Source organism: Silene latifolia, chromosome 4 (genome assembly GCF_048544455.1).
Source record: "Silene latifolia isolate original U9 population chromosome 4, ASM4854445v1, whole genome shotgun sequence".
Lineage (NCBI taxonomy): Eukaryota > Viridiplantae > Streptophyta > Magnoliopsida > Caryophyllales > Caryophyllaceae > Silene > Silene latifolia.
Genome location: NC_133529.1, coordinates 14,763,803 through 14,781,748, shown reverse-complemented (window position 1 = coordinate 14,781,748; position 17,946 = coordinate 14,763,803). Strand labels below are relative to the sequence as shown.

The following is a 17,946-nucleotide window of genomic DNA, read 5'->3' as shown; positions in this document are numbered from 1 at the left end:
CTGTCCTCTATTTGCTTGTGATGATAAACTACTTTGGAGTAGTTGTACACATTTACATCACATACCGATTCAATCCGAATCCAATCCATTTAACAATAGTTTTCACCTCTTGCATCTCAAAAAGAGAGAAATTAATCACCAAGAAGACGGTAAAGAATAAAGATGATAAAACTTGTCAATGTCAATATGTATACAGTATACTTATCACTAAAGTCCTAGACATTAATTTACATTTCAGTAACTAATTAAGATCAAAAGATTCAGATCTGTGATATTACTTGACCCACATCTTAATTTCAAATAAGATTCAAGATCTGTTTGACTGTCATTCTACTGTTAATTTAGTAGATAAACAAACAAATCTTTGTACTAAACAATTTCAACCAAAAAAATTCCACAACTATTGCAATTAATTTAAGTATTTGTATGGTTAATATTAATTTTAGCACAAATGCTTAGTGGTACATTGGTGGTTGCTGACAGATCTTGTTTTGAGCTAAATATTTTACAATGTATGCCTCATTATTTTTTTCGTTCATCGGAAGGTAAGGTAAAATCATAGCGGTACATAATTACCGAAACTTATAGAACGCTTGTACGCTACGCAAGTGTTGTAGTCTAGTGGTTAAGATGAAAATGTAGTGAAAGGTTCAAATTGTGTCTCCCCCATGTTATTATAATGTCCAAGTCGATATTTAACTGATACAATCAACCCTAAGTCGATATGGCGTATTCAAAGGTAGAACATGATAAACATGCGGCCAGTGGTGGAGCTAGGGGGCTAGCAGGGGCGCTCGTTTCGAAAAAAATTTGAGTTCCCCTTATACCATAACCCGTTCGCCCCTACTGAAATTTTTCGTCTCCGCTGGGTTCAAATCCTGGCTCCACACACGCGGGCACTATTCCAACTCGTCATTGTACCCGTGGGTCTTACAAAATTTGATATTTAACTGATACGATCAATCCTAAGTCGATATGGCGTATTCAAAGGTAGAACATGATAAATACGCCGGTACTATTCCAACTCATCGTCATTGTACTCTAGGATCATATCGTTATCGAAATTTAATACCATGGGTCAATTTCTGTAAGACCCACCTACTAGTTCGGTCTTTTACACCATTCATTCAATCAATTGAATTCAAGCATCATGGTAAAAAGTTCTGTTTCAATTAAAAGGAGAAAAAGTATGCTTTCAGAGTTTCAGGTAATGATTTACCATATTAATTGTAACATATCCTTACTTTGCAACACAAGGCTTCAGTCTATACCTGTGGGACTGTGGTAATTATATCATGAAACAAGTTGTCAGAAAAGTCTAGCTGTCGAAAAACCCGATTTATAACCAGTATCCCGGAAATGTTATAACCTGAACTAATACGTATCCAAAATGACCCGATCCGAATGTTTTGGGACTTGGGTCCATCTCAAATAAATTAGTTAACAAGTGTACTTGAATAGTTGGGGTGTATTGAGAAAAGGCAGCAGTAGGTCCTTATGTAAGGGATTTCATATGGTCATTTGGTAATGAAAGCTACTTGTTAGTTGGTTCTATATGCTAGAATCTTTAATTTGGTAACATGTCTTGTATTGACAATTTGACATATAAACTTTTTAGTTTTTACTGTATTTCAGAATGCAACATATGGTCTTTTAACGGTTTTGTGTTTTCACAAAATAACCGTATCCAAGACTTTTTAACATTCACCTTCTTTCGAACTTGATCAAATAGAAGTGACATCCAACAAGATAAAATGGTCAGATTTACGCAGTCTTACCCTTGCAGCTTGTACGAGTACGAGTACTTACATAGCAAATTACCATCAAATGATGAGACAGCAAATAAGTGTCCTACCACAGGTGACAGATGATTAACTGTCTGCAACTTTTTTTCTATAATTTCAGGGGCAAAGTACTAGAGTAGTAGTTTATCTTTAATAATAGTAGCCATTTGAACAGGAAACATGAGAATTAAAGGAAGCCTCAATCAAGCCTCTATACAACAGTACAGGACAAAGGATGACTCAGATCCCTCATCGGAAAAACACAGCATATGCATTCAACTGACAAAACTCCACCATTTATTATCTTGCCATACCTAATACAGTTTCAAGTTAATTTCCTATCTACTATCTGATGTACACGGTCTTACCCTAATGTCAGCTCGGTGATATCATGTCATGGGTTACCTACGATGACTCAAATCCCACTTTAGCGCCTTTTTACGAGATCTGTGACATCGGATGGGTCGGATCAGACGTCTCGGGTCTGATTTGAGTTCACCACCGCTACAACGAAATGGAAAGCGAAAGACAGAAAAGCAAGGCTTAAAAGTGTAAAATCCAAAGGGAAAAAAGACACTAAAACAGCTCACAATGCCATCACTTTCGATTAAAAAATACAAGAAGACTGCCATGATGCCATCTTCTGGCCTTTTACCACTTCATACACACTACTCTGCCTTCACCAGTCACCATATGGCCTCATCATAAACAAATGTTATTAAAAAAAGAGGCATCTTAAATTCCATTTCTTCCCTACCAAAACATATAATATGAACCTAGCTCTTCTTGGATCCGGAGATTCGGGGTCTCCTTCCAATAAACTAATCGTAATTCCGATATTACTTAAAACCGTAAGCACATCTTGACATGATTTTTCAAGTTTTCCGAAACCAATAATACACACCACAAAACACACCCACCATACCGCCTCGATTTCTTCTCCTTTTTTGTGTGTGTTGTGTTCTTTTCATTGAAGTTTGTAGCTTCTAGGGAGAAGTAGCAAGCAAACTAGCAACAATTTTTTTAGCCCTCTAAATAACAAACTTATATTGATTGTAATGCCTAATATTCAACTATGGCACCACCACCACCCATATTTCATCCTCATCTTCATCCTTCTCCTACCCATTTTAACCACCCTCGCCGTCAATCCACAAGGCGAGGCGTTGCTCTCGTGGAAGAACAGCCTCAAAGGGTCGATCGAGGTCTTGAACAATTGGAACCCAAATGATGGAACTCCATGTAAGTGGTATGGGATCACTTGCAACAGTCAAAATGAAGTGACTGAGGTAAATTTGAGGTATGTTGATTTACATGGGAATGTGCCCTCAAATTTCACATCATTGTTGACCTTAACAAAGTTTTCTTTAGTAGGAACAAACCTCACCGGTACAATCCCGAAAGAGTTGGGTATGTTACATGAGTTAAAGTCCTTAGACTTGAGTGATAATGCCTTAAATGGTGAGATCCCAAATGAAATATGCTACTTGCCCAAGTTAGAGCAACTGTATCTCAACTCAAACCGACTTGAGGGATCAATACCGGTCGTAATTGGGAATTTAACAAGCTTATCTTGGTTGATCTTGTATGATAATCAACTAAGTGGGAGAATCCCAACTACCATAGGACACCTCAGCAAGTTAACAGTACTAAGGTCAGGTGGTAACAAGAATCTTGAAGGTCCATTACCCATAGAACTAGGAAACTGTTCTGATCTAGTCATGATTGGCCTAGCAGAAACCAGCATTTCCGGTTCAATCCCATCGAGTCTAGGAAACCTTAAAAAACTCGAAACACTCGCAGTCTACACTGCCTTACTATCCGGTGACATCCCACCAGAGATCGGGGATTGCACTAATCTCGAAAGCATCTACCTTTACGAGAATTCACTCTCGGGTTCAATCCCAAAAACCTTAGGAAACCTTAACCGTCTCCAAAGCCTTCTCCTTTGGCAAAACTCCTTAGTTGGCACAATCCCTTCTGAGCTAGGGAAATGCACTAACCTCAGCCTTATCGATATCTCAATGAACTCATTAACCGGCAGCATACCGGACTCATTTGGAAACCTCACAAACTTACAAGAACTCCAACTTAGTGTCAACCAAATCTCCGGACCGATTCCATCATCCTTGGGCTCATGCAGTAGCCTTACACAAATTGAGCTCGACAACAACCAAATAACCGGTACAATCCCATCTGAATTCGGCAAATTAGCAAACCTTTCCCTCCTATATCTCTGGCAAAACAAACTAGAGGGAAACATCCCACCTAGTTTATCAAACTGTAAGAGACTAGAAGCCATCGATTTGTCGTTAAACGGGTTAACCGGCGCAATACCAAAAGGGATCTTCCAGCTCCAAAACCTCAATAAACTACTCTTATTATCCAACAATTTATCCGGTCCTATACCGCCCGAGATCGGGCAATGTTCCTCATTAGTAAGATTCAGAGCAAGTAACAATAAACTCACTGGAACAATTCCACAAACAGTTGGTGTGCTTGAAAATTTGAACTTTTTAGACCTTGGAAACAATCGTTTCAATGGAGTTATACCAGAAAACATCTCTGGATGCAAGAATCTCACGTTTCTTGATCTACACGGTAACTCATTTTCTGGGTTTCTTCCTGTGAAATTAAGTGAACTTTCATCTTTACAGTTTATCGATGTTTCTGATAACTTGCTTGATGGGTTACTGAGTTCTGGAATCGGGTCACTGAGTTCACTCACTAAACTCGTTTTGGGTAAGAATAGACTAAACGGGTCAATTCCGAGTCAAATCGGGTCATGTTCGAAGCTTCAATTGATTGATTTGAGTAATAATCGGTTTTCCGGCAAGATTCCGAGCAGTATTGGGAAAATTCCAGGGCTTGAGATATCGCTTAATTTGAGTTGGAATCAACTTTCCGGCGAAATACCGCCGGAGTTTTCGTCGTTGACGAAGCTCGGGGTTCTTGATCTTTCTCATAATAATTTGTCCGGTGATCTACATTCTTTGGGTGGGTTACAAAATTTGATGGTCCTAAATGTGTCTGATAACGGGTTTATAGGACGGGTGCCGGATACACCGTTTTTTTCTAGGCTTCCGAAGGCTGTTTTGGGTGGAAACCCGGGTCTTTGTCTCCCGGGGGACGGTGAGTGTAGCGATGTGAATGGTCGTGTCGGGAAGCAAAAGATGGCATGGGCGAGGATTGCGATGGCGGTTCTTCTATCTGCGGCGTGTGTTATGCTTGCGTCGGCTCTTTACGTTATTCTCGGTGGGCCCAAGTGGTTACGGAGGTGTGGAGACGATGATGTGGAGATGTGTGTGGACGATGATGTGGAAATGTGTCCGCCGTGGGAGGTTACGTTGTTTCAGAAACTTGATTTGTCGATTGTTGATGTGGCGGGGTCCTTGACGAGTGGTAATATTATTGGACGAGGACAATCTGGTGCCGTCTATCGGACATCCCTTCCTTCTGGGCTTGTCATTGCGGTCAAAAGGCTTCGCTCATCGGAGAAAACCTCGGCTACATTATTCTCATCGGAAATTGTTACTTTGTCTAGGATCCGACATAGGAATATTGTCCGGCTATTGGGATGGGCCGCTAACCGGAAGACTAAGCTCTTGTTCTATGATTACATGTCTAGTGGCACACTTGGTGAATTGTTGCACGACGGTGGCGTTGGAGGTAGCGTAGTGGAGTGGGAGACAAGGTTAAAGATAGCATTAGGGGTCGCCGAGGGACTTGCTTATTTGCATCATGATTGTGTACCGGCAATAGTCCACCGAGATGTCAAGTCCCATAACATATTGTTGGGTGATAGGTATGAAGCTTGCCTAGCTGATTTTGGCCTTGCTAGGCTAGTGGAAAATCAATGTGGTTCATTTTCTGGAAGTCCCCAATTTGCCGGTTCATATGGCTATATGGCTCCCGGTAAGATTTCCGTCATTTCAATCGATGTCCGCCTATTTTCAATTGATTGTTCATAATTCAAAGTTCATACGAAGGGATTATTATGTCGTACATTGTCCTAACAACTTAATTTGATTAACATTATGATTTGTAGAGAACGCGTGCATGTTGAAGATCACGGTAAAGACTGACGTGTTTAGTTACGGAGTGGTATTGCTAGAGATCATCACCGGAAAGAAGCCTGTTGACCCATCCTTCCCGGACGAGCAACATGTTATCCAATGGGTTAGAGAGCATTTGAAGAGTAAAAAGGACCCGGTTGAGGTCATCGACCCTAAGCTTCAAGGCCATCAAGATACCCAAATACAAGAGATGCTCCAAGCCTTAGGAATCGCTCTATTGTGCACAAGTAACCGTGCAGAAGACCGTCCTACAATGAAAGACGTCGCAGTGTTGTTGCAAGAGATTAAGCACGAATCTCCCAATGGTAACGACGGCCAAAAGCCGACTAGCAACGCCTCAAAAAAGAAGGAAAACGGTCTAAACTCGTCGTCAACATCCATAAACCCATCTCGGTTTTTGCTACTACAAAGCTCGTCGAATAGCTCACTCGATTACTCGACTTCATTGCCAACTTACCTATCACATAATCAATAGAAATACTCTATATCATATGGTAGTAAAATAATTAATTTGGATTTCAATTTTACTATTACTTTGTAATAGGTAGGTATGTAGGTCCGTTATTGTAGGACATTTGATAAGGAAATGTAAATTAATGATGGGTTAGTATTCAATGTAAAGTTGACATATTAAGGTGAGCGTAGTACAGTTAGTTTATTCGATTGGTTGTTGTCAATCCGAAAAAACATTTCTAGGCCACTTCTTATTAACATTAAGATCATGTTTTTGAAAGCTACTCTTTACAATTGAAATTATTCCACATTAAAAGGACATGTTAATATTTGGGACCAACTTTTTGATAAAGTTCACAAAATGAATCAAACACATTTAGAAAAAGTTGCATTGTTAAGTAATTTCATGAATACATTAATTCAAGTTCCCAAATTTGCCAAATTATTGTTATTTCGTCGATTTTTGTGTTATTAAATGTTAATGCAAAATATGAAGTCGTTGGACATATATGCGGAGTATATAATAGTCAATTTCTGATAATCTCCGTACTAGGAGTATTCATTTCATAATAGGATTGATCTCCTTTTACTAGTGATTTCATGAAACAGTTTCACACAAGATCACAATTAATGTAACACCGATTAAGCGTAGTTGACTTGCATCATTTTGAGCTCCTAGTCCCTTCGCTTTCGTTAATTTCAAAAAACCAGCGACTTAATGATTCATATTTAGACATTCGTGTTCAAACATCTCAACCAGCTAAATCGGCAAATACTTTTAATTACACTTAAAAATTACGAAATAATTTATACGAATCATATCATCGGCATCGAGGTATATATATTAAAGAAAAGTTATAAAAAATTAGTCTTTTCTGACAGAAAAGGTTGTAGACTCGTAGGGGCCGGGGGATATATTGATGTGTGAGGTAATATATGGCCCTTTAGCCATGTTAACCTTGTCTCCTAAAATCATGATTATACTCTTATCCTTGGTGACGCATATTACAAGTTAAGTATATAGCCAGAAGAATTGGATGTGTGTGGTTATGGAAGTTTGCGATAATGATTGGTTAAGTAACCACTTATCTCTTCTCCCCATCCATAATTTGTATACTAGAACAAGAATATATAGGGTTAATCTTACTTGTTTTATTGCATACATTTTGGCCCCTACCATGTGGATATTAGACATAAGTAGTAGTATCAAGGGCCTATATTACTTCTTGCTATATGGTAGGTATATATGGGTCTTTTCTACTTTTAGGAATTGATTGAATTGGGATAATTATTATTAGGGGAATAATTAGGGGAGATATTATAATAAAATAGTTCGAAACAAAAGAAGGAAGTAAGATAAATAAAAGACGACAAATTATTAGGGAGATATTATTATAAAAGAGTCCAAACAACAAAAGGAATCGAGCAAAATAAGAATGAAAAAAATATTGAAAATTGGTTAAAAGGGATATTGTTATACACAAGTAAATGGTTAACTAATACGAGTAATTGAGACTCAATTACTAGATTTTATACCGTTTTAGATTTATAGTCATCGATAGTAAAGAAGAGTAGAAAAGGCCGATAAACTTGTACTCTCAATATCACATATTCACATTTGATGTGAAACTCACTATACGAAATGATTAAGTTTAAGTTCAATGCAAATTTCATTAACCAATAATACGTTTTATTATACCTGATCTGTAATCTAATTTAATAAATTTCATCGAATTTAAAATAACTCAACTTAAAACAAAATCTACCAAGCACTACTACAGATACAGGCTATAACAACGGGTAAAAACCGTTGTAAAAACAAAAAGCGGACGTTGTTAAAGCGTCCGTTGTAAAAGGTTTTAAAAACGGTTTGTTTTCTTAAGAAACCCGTTGTTAAACCTATTAACAACGGTTTTAAGTATAAAAACCCGTTGTGGAAAGTGTGACTCAATTTTGGGGGGAAAGTTATAACAACGGTTGTAATATACAAAACCGTTGTTATAACTAAAGACAACGGTTTTTTAATAAATAACCGTTGTTGTTTGTTCTTAAAAAATAAAAAAAAAATTAAATTAAATATTACTAGATGCATGCATAATTACGGCCCGTTATAATTCCGATGCATGCATTATTACTGCCATCACTGTGCATATGAACGGACAATATGGAATGAGAAGGGTTAGTAATAAGGTTTGAAGCAGCATTGAGAGATATATGATGATGATTATGGCACAACTTCCTAACATATATGATGGGGCATATTCTGCACCCGCTGACCAAGTCAACATATTGAGCGAGGTCAAAGATATCCACAGCCAGTCAACGACTTTAAACAGCATATCCGGAACGGCCTATCGGCCAGTCACCCGTCTCTCGGCCTGCTAACTAACCAGCCGGGAGACACACCCGCGTACTCATATCCAAGACCCCTCGGCATGGAGTCAACTGGGCCCTTCGGCCTGCCATGGGTCCCTCGGCCGAGAGTAGATCAGTCTTTCCACCTGCTAGCCACTTGGCCACTACGTGACAAAAGGTGAAAGTCTATAAATACTCCACCTCTCTCATTGAGAAGGGGATCCAGAATCTAACCTAAGAACCACTTAAATTGGTATTAACTCTCTCATCTCTCTACAATACACGTCATCAAGCAACATACTACTTAATCACAATAAGTTCACTGACTTGAGCGTCGGAGTGAGTACGCTTGGCACAAAGCCAAGCCCTCAGTTTGCTCATTGTTGCAGGAGAGGCCGAGGAGAGCAATCAAGGCTAGAAGAGGCATTATTCGACAAAGCTAGCGTGGTAAACAAACCTACTTCGGAATTCATACCCGGAACAATTGGCGCCGTCTGTGGGGATAGATACTAGAAGCTAGTCATTCCCAAACCAAAAAAAAAAAAAAAAAAAAAAAAAAAAAAAAAAAACACCCACCCAAAAAGCTAAGAAGATGTCAAAAGAACAAGAGGTGTTCGTAACCGAAGAGCCCCTCCACCCAGATGATACCGTCCACAATTCAGGTTGTGCGGCCCTCCACCACCGGATAATTCAACCGGAGTTCGGGATGCCAATAATGCCGATACGCCGCCGCCCGCCGACCAGTCACCGTCATGGGCGTGTGGTTGATGCAAAGAAAGTCAAGGCGCTCCTGGACCTGATTGTCAGTGCGCCGGCTCACACTGTCACACCGACAAGAGCGGCGGGACCCGTCCAGGAAGCTAGGGCCCAAAAGGTGACTCCGAGAAACCTGAACGAAGCACTAAGAGAGGCTGAGCCTACCAAGACGCCGGGGGAGCCCAGAGTGTCAGTGGTAGAACTAAGCCCTTCCCGCACTCGCGGAAGGACGATGTCGCCGCGACGCCCACGAGGCATGCCCCAGACGAGCGAAAGGAGTCCGACTCACCAGAGTCGGAGAAGGAGTCCGACTCACCGAGTCGAAGAAGGAGTCCGACTCACCGTAGTCGGAGAAGAAGCCCTTCCCGCCACGGGGAGAGGGGTCGGACTAGGGATGCGAGGAGCCGATCGCCGCGTGTCATTAGACACGTGGTCGACACCCCTCGGTGCCTACGTCCTAGAGACCTGTGTGCCGCCAAAGCTAAAGCTACCATCTATATCATACAAAGGAGAGGGCGACCCAACCGATCATGCTGAGGCTTTCGAGTCTCACATGTCGGTGTGGGAGCAACCTGACGAGGTCTGGTGCCGAATTTTCCCAACGACCTTGGTTGGAATGGCGCAAAGCCGGTACAAGGGGCTACCCGATGGGTCGGTATACTCCTATTCCGACCTAAGAGACGCGTTTTGGCCCAAGACTCTACCAATAAAGGAGAGCCGTCGAGACATCGGATCTCCCGACCATCGAGCGAGGAGGAGGCGAGTCACTCCGAAGCTATGTGAAGAGGTTCGATGCCGGGGTTCAGCAGATTAGGGAGCCGAACAAATGAACTAGCGGCCTTCGCACCGATGAAAGGCCTCCCCGGGGGGACTTGAAAACGAGCTCATCAAGTGCGGTGGCCTCGAGCCTTGAGTCCGCCAGAAATTGGCCGACTGTGCCATTAAGGTCGAAGACTATCACAAAATATGGGTAGGCCACGGCGAGGCCGGGCACTCAGAAAGAAAGAGCCACCGGGAGGACAAGCCGGATGAAGGGCGCCGTGACAATAATAGGTCGCGGACCGACAGGCCCGCCAGAAGCGAACCCGGCGGACGGGGGGAGTTCGTGTCCGTACTACCATAAGAAGTACAAAGATCACACCCCCGGTCGTATCGGCCGCCGAGGTCTTCTCCCGAGCGAAACGAGGGCGAGAAGTGGGAAAGGCCCCCAAACCTAGGGGACGGTGACACGAGCCAAGATATGAGTACCACGCCACACCGGCCACTTAACCAACGATCGCGGCATTTGAAGAATGCCATTGAAGAGCTGATCCGGAAGGGGAGCCTCAGCAAATATGTTGCCGGAGGCCAAAAGACTAACACCGGTGGCTCAGATAAAAAATCCGTCTTTGAACGGATAGGAACAATTCATGTTGTCATCGGGGGAAACGAGAACGGCGGATCCGCTCGCGGACACAAACGGCACCTGAACGGACTGTATCAAAGGCCGTCAACTTCGTGCCCACTACAGCGGCCCGCGCTTCCAACATCCCGAACATAACTATTGGGAAGGAGGACTACGAAGGAATCATCGCCCCGCATAGCGACCCACTCGTAGTCCACTTAGACATAGCTAACCACCTGGTCATGAGATGCCTGATTGACACGGGTGCTTACACGAACATCATGTTCAGGGAGTGCTTTCTAGGGCTCGGCCTGAAAATTGCGGACCTTAGCCCATGCACCAACCCATTGTACAGCTTCTCCGGGGCAGGCTTGGTCCCCCTGGGGTCTATCAAGTTACCGGTGATGTTCGGCCGGTCCCGACGCGGCCAAGAACGTGATGTCCGAGTTCGTGGTCATCGACGGCTCATCCGCATACAACGTTCTCATCGGTCGTGTCACCCCGAGTGAGGTCGATGCCGTAATGTCCATCCGGCCCCGACACGATGTATGTCTCGGACCGCGGGGAGGTTCATAAACTCGTCTCAAAGAACGAAAAAGACGAGGTGGTCAACGTCCAAATATCGGCCAGAGGATGCAACATGCAATCCTTCAAAGTAGCAAAGAAAGAGGAAAAAGGGAAGAACCCATCCTTACGACAGGAGGACGAACCGATGAGCACCAACCACGTCGGCATGGTCGAAGGGGCAGAGACCGAGCAGATAGAGATTGATCCGGCCGCACCGTAGAATCGTCGGTGTCGGCTGGATCAAAAATTCAGGGCCGATCTCCTAGACTGCCGAGGAGGAACAAAGATGTCTTTGCGTACTCGGCCGCCGAGATGCAGTGTAAGCGGGAGGTCATCGTTCACAAGTGAACGTACTCCCCGCGCCGCCCAGTGAAGCGAGGGATGAGAAATTCCTCGGCCGAAAAGGAGGATGCCATCAAGGCCGAGGTTGATAAGTTGTTAGAGGCAGGCTTTATCATCCCTTGTACATACCCTGAATGGCTAGCTAATGTTGTAATGGTTAAAAAGTCATCAGGGGGGTGGAGGATGTGTGTTGATTTTACGCAACTTAATAAAGCATGCCCGAAAGATTGCTACCCCTTGCCTCGGATAGATAGCTTAATAGACGCAACGGCGGGCTACACAATGCCGAGCACGCTCGACGCCTTTTCAGGATACCATCGGTATTCATGGCGAGAGAAGACATGCCTAAATGCGCATTCATCACCATACACGACACCTACATGTACAAGATGATGCCGTTTGGTTTGAAAAACGCCGGCGCGACTTACACAAGACTGGTGGACAAAGTGTTCCAAAATCAAAAAGGGCGAAACATTGAGGCTTACGTCGACGATGCTATCGTCAAGAGCAAGTCCGACGGCGAGCACCTAGGCGATTTACACGAGACATTTTGTTCACTAAGGAAATACAAGATGAAGCTTAACCCTACAAAGTGCAACTTCGGTGTCCGGGCCGGCAAATTCCTCGGCGTGCTTGTTAGCGCCAGGGGAATTGATGCCAATCCGGAGAAAGTCCAAGCAATTCTAGACCTGCCGGAGCCGAGGAATCGCAAGGAGGTTATGATACTGACCGGGAGGATGGCGGCCCTTGCCCGTTTTATCTCTCGGTCAGCCGACAAGAGCACCCCATTCTTCAAAGTGCTAAAAGGGAATAAAGACTTCTGCTGGGGGGAGGAACAGAGCACGGCTTTCAAACAACTGAAAGCCCATCTGCAAACTCTCCCGACCCCCGTCCCGCACCGACGCCGGGGGAAACGCTATATCTATATTTAGCAAGAACCTCGGTCACGGTCGGTCTTGTAATCGTCGAGAAGAAAAAACAAGCGGCGAAGACCCAATATACTTTATCGCCATACACCTGTTGTTCGAGAGAAACTACCCGCTGATTGAAAAAGCGGCCTTTGCCGTGGTTGTTGCCGCAAGGAAGTTGAAACCCTACTTCGACGCACATCCCATGACGGTCTTAACCGACCAGCCGTTGGAGAAAACACTGAAAAATTCGAACAATCGGCGGACTTATCAAATGGGCGAGAGCTATCCGCTTCGGCATTCAATACAAACCAAGGCCTTCGATAAAAGGGCGCGCCGCGCACTTCTTGGCCGAGTGCACGTATCGGGAAGAGTCATGTCCCTAAGCATGTGGGAGGTATATACCGATGGATCCTCCACAACGAACGGCTCAGGAGCCGGCATCCTTATCATCAGCCCAAACGGGGACGAGTTCGAGTACGCTTTGAAGTTTGCCTTCTCAACCTCAAATAACGAATCCGAATATGAGGCGTGATAACCGGAGTTGAGTTAGCCGAGCCGCCGGAGCGAACACATCATTTTGAAAATAGACTCTCTCTTGGTAACTAACCAATACGAAGGAGAGTACGAAGCTCGGGACGATGGGATGGTAAGATACCTGGAAAAGGTAAAAGCCGAGACCTCAAAATTGAAGTCATTCAAAATGCGACACATCCCCAGGTCTGAGAACAACCGGGCCGACGCTCTCTCAAAACTGGCCAGTTCAACCATCAGGAATATCAGCCGAACCGTGCTAGTGGACATCAGGAACGCTAAAAGCATTGACGAAACCATCGGCATGGTGTGCGACGTGGAAGCCGAGACGACATGGATGACTCCGATAAAGAGGTATAAACTGACACATGAGCTACGGAGGACCGCAATCTCTCAAAAAGATAAAGAGGATCGCAAAAAGGTACTTGGTGTTTGAAGGAGAGTTATACAGGAGGTCCGTGACAAGGCCACTCCTGAAGTGTGTCGGTCCAACCGATGCAGAGCTAATACTGACAGAAATACACGAAGGCATCTGTGGTCATCACATGGGGGCAAGAACACTAGCCCACAAAGCTCTCCGAGCCGGCTACTTCTGGCCCACCATGCTTGAAGATTCCAGAAACAAAACAAAAAAATGCAACACTCGGATGCATGCTCCGGTGATACATGCACCTTCCCGAGACCTGCAGCCGGTGCTTAGTCCCCTTCCTTTTGCACAGTGGGGAATGGATCTACTAGGGCCATTTCCGACGGCATCCGGAGGAAGAAAGTTCCTAATCGTCGCCGTCGATTACTTCACCAAATGGGTTGAGGCTGTAGCAGTACCTGCCAAGACCGCGACGGCCGTAAGAAAGGTGATCTGGGAAAACGTCATAACTCGTTTTGGGTTACCCCAAGTCATGGTGTTCGACCATGGCCGAGAGTTTTGGAGTGATACAATAATGAGCTGGTTGGAAGAACTTGGCATCAAATTCGCATACTCCTCCGTCCGCCACCCCCGAGCAACGGCGGGCAGAGGCGACCAATAAAACGATCCTCAACGGCTTGAAGAAGACAAATTGAAGACCTCAAGGAAGATGGGCCGATGAGCTACCCGGCGTTCTGTGGTCCCTTCGAACCACGGAGAAAGAGGCAACGGGGTACAGTCCATTCCACTTAGTCTACGGGTCCGAAGCAGTCCTGCCGATTGAAGCAACGGTGCCAACATTCAGAACGGCCACTTTTAACCCGGATAAGAACGAGGAAGGCCTAAGAACCTCCCTAGACCTGGTCGAAGAAAGCCGAAATGCAGCACGCCTCAACTTAGCGATATATCGTAGCCGAATGAAAAGGGCCTACAACCGAAGGGTCCACAAAAGGGATCTAACGGTAGGTGATCTCGGTCCTAAGGAAGTCAGCCGCCACCAATAAAGGAAACATTCATGGCAAGTTGACGGCCAATCGGGAAGGTCCCTACAAGGTAGTTGAAGAGATGAGGCCGGTACATACCGGGCTGACGGACATGGGGATGTACCTCGATGAGCCATTGGAACACCGACAATCTCGTAAAAATACTTTGTATAGCAGCGGAGGTGCCCAAAACAATTGTTGGCACCCCAATGCATGTTCATATCCAAATAGGAGTCATCCCCATTTTCCATCAAAGTGTTAATCCCCTCCATAGTCATGTCGAGGAAAACACAACGGCGGTCACCCCAATAAGAAGGCATGCTAACGTATGTACACAGCAGACAGAGCCAAAACCTCGATCACCTCGGCCTTTAACGGAGTGACGGGGACGAGCCGATATGCTAACATATGTTCAACGGCGGTCAAAACGTAAACTCCGTTGCCCCGGTAACTGGCCGGGAAGAGACGAGTGAAACGCGACAGCCCTCGGCAAATTAAGACCGAATCTAAAGACGTTAAACACAGTTGAGATACGCATTCTAAACTGCCTCGGCTAAAGCCAAAGGTAAAAACGAAAAGCGCTCAATTAATTAACGCAACTGCCCTCGGCAAATTAAGACCGAATCTAAAGACGTTAAACACAACAGATACGCGTTCTAAATCGCCTCGGCTAAAGCCAAAGGTAAAAACGAAAAGCGCTCAATTAATTAACGCAACCGCCCTCGGCAAATTAAGACCGAATCTAAAGACGTTAAACACAACAGATACGCATTCTAAATCGCCTCGGCTAAAGCCAAAGGTAAAAACGAAAAGCGCTCAATTAATTAACGCCAGAAGACAAGTGAAGGAATAAATCAAAGGCCTCGGCCAAGCCAGAGGCAAAGCAAGCAAATTCTCATTGAGAAAAAGATAACGAGTTGCAAGAAGGAGAAATACAGACGACGGCCGTCCCCTTTGGGATGAGCCAAGATTCTACCTACCAAGGTTTTACAAAATACAAGGAAAAGTAAAGCAAAAGGTTACGGACTGGTTCTTTGAAGCGCCAAAAGGATGGCAGGGAGAAAAGGCTTAATAGTTGGCCCCCGAATAGCTGAAGCTATCCGAGACGCCGGGTGAGCCTGGTGACGACCGCCCGTCTCCCTATGCCTGTTGCTGCTTACCCATGCCGCCATCAGCAGCATCATCCTTGGTGGGCGACTTAGATGCAATCTGGGCAGCCTTAGCATCCTCAGCTTTCTTGGCGGCCTTAGCATCCTCAGCTTTCTTGGCGGCCTTAGCATCCTCAGCTTTCTTGGCAGCCTTAGCCTCCTCAGCCTTCTTGGCAGCCTTAGCATCCTCAGCCTTCTTTGCAGCCTTAGCATCCTCAGCGGCCTTGGCCTTAATGGACTCTTCTCTGGCCGCCCTCGTCTTCTCAGCAAGGGCCGCCTTTTCCGCGGCCGCCTCTTCCTCCTTCTTGGCCCTCGCATCCTCGGCAGCCTTGACCGCCGCAGCCTTCTCGTTAGCCTCGAGCCTATCGTCGAACAGCCCGTCAAATTTTGGCCACGGAAAGGAGCCATCCGGATACAGCTCCCCAATCACCTCCCTGAAGGTTTCTTCGGTCAGGTCCCTATATTGAGCACACATGCGGGGGATAATCTTCTTTTGAAGCATCTCAATATCCTTCTCCCTTTGGGCAAGGATAGCACTGGTACCCCTATGTGACTCACTTTGGAGCCGGTACGCCCTTTTCGACTCCTCCCTTTGGGCGACAACAACGTCGTAGCCGCCCTTGTACTGTCCCGTTCCTCCCGCAACTTGGCGGCGGCGAGGTCGCAGCCTCTAACTTGGCCTTCTCGGCCGACAAAGAACTTCTCAACTTCCTCCACACGCGCTCGTGCGAAGGAGATCAAGCTTAGCCTTCCCGGCTACCCCCTTTGCGGCCACAACGTCAAGGTTCAGCCGTTCTATCAACGGTCCCGTCTTGGTCAAGGCCTCTTCTTGCTCCCTAATGCGAAAGCCGGCCGCCGGACCACTTCCCAATCCTCTTGCCCAGCCTTGTGCCCTCCGCTATGAGCTGGTCGTTGGATATCGACGCGAGAATAGAGTCGGCGGTGGCATTTTTCCCGCCGTCCGCACAGCCTCTCCTCAATTCGCCGCTCGCAATGGGACAGATCGCGCCGATTGATCTACAAAAATTCAATCAAAGAGTCCACGTCAACGTTCACGGACATACCGAGCCAGCCATCGGGTATATCTAATGAGCCACTAAATCGAGCCGCAAGTTAGATCCGTACCGGGAGGGCTTGCTCTTCTTGGCCGATTGACCCGTTCCCTCGGCGCCATCGTTAGCATGAGCTGTGCGGCGAAGCATCGGCGGTAGGGGTAGGCCTCTTCCTCTTACGCCTAAGTGGAGATCCCTCGATCGGAATCCTCCCCGTCGACAATGTCGACGATTTCCACCTTCTTCTCGGACGGCGGGAGTTGGAGGCGGAACTGAGGTTGACACCGTAGCCGCCGAAGACTTGGCTTTTCGGACCGGCGCGGAATGGCGCGCTACCTCGGCCGAGCCTCCGCCTCGTCCAAGCTCTTGACTTTTGATCCATGAGGTCGATGGGGCGACGGACGGCGGTCATGTACATCGACCTTCTGATTCCTCTCCCCGCACGTTACCATCTTTGTCAAGTCCCATCTTCTTGAGGAATTGCTCGGACGAACGGAGCCAAAGTTCTCTGTAAAAGAAACAAAGTAAGAGTTAGACAAAGGAACAAGTCAAGGCACAAAAACAAGAACGCTAAAACAGAAATGGGCCTCACACCGACCCCACTCACCCCGTGCTAGGGCCGGTATGAGGCCGACGTGGCAAAGCGGCTCATCCATCTGGATGACTTGCGTCGGGGGCAACCAAACTTTCGGCGTCCCATCGTCATCGACCTCGAAAAGCTTCAATGCCCGCGTCTCGTCCTCGTTGAGACAGACCTTTGCGGCGTCCATCTTATTCTTGCCCTTAGGGATCATCTTCTCACGCTCCCCCCTACTCTCGCACCGCAAGTTAACGTGGTGCTGAAAAGACCGAGGAAACGGATAATCATCTGGGACCTCGACATACACCCACCGTTCCTTCCAGCCCTTGCAAGAGGTGAGCTTAGGCACGGTGAGATAGCCTGGCTCAGTCTGGACGCTATACCACCCCCGGCCACCTTGAACATTCATTCGAAGAAAATGAATTCGGCGGAATAAGTTTACCGTTGGGATCACCCCCCTGAAGAGACACAGCCACACGAAGCCGACTATAGTCCTAACGGCCAAAGGGTGAAGCTGCGCCGCTGCAACGTTCATCGCCTGAATTATAGTAGAGACGTACATATTGAGAGGAAACCGGAGACCATACTCCAGGTGCCTCATATATACGCCGATGTGAC

General features: G+C 45.8%; 1 protein-coding gene across 1 annotated transcript; it reads left to right on the top strand.

Annotated features, from left to right (window-relative positions):
* Positions 1-2,307: 2,307 nt before the first annotated feature.
* LOC141653070 (uncharacterized) lies at positions 2,308-6,523 on the top strand. Its single transcript, XM_074460712.1, has 2 exons — positions 2,308-5,699; positions 5,833-6,523. The coding sequence occupies exons 1-2, from the start codon at positions 2,843-2,845 to the stop codon at positions 6,333-6,335; spliced, it is 3,360 nt and encodes a 1,119-aa protein (XP_074316813.1). The 5' UTR covers positions 2,308-2,842; the 3' UTR covers positions 6,336-6,523.
* The last annotated feature ends 11,423 nt before the right edge of the window (positions 6,524-17,946 follow it).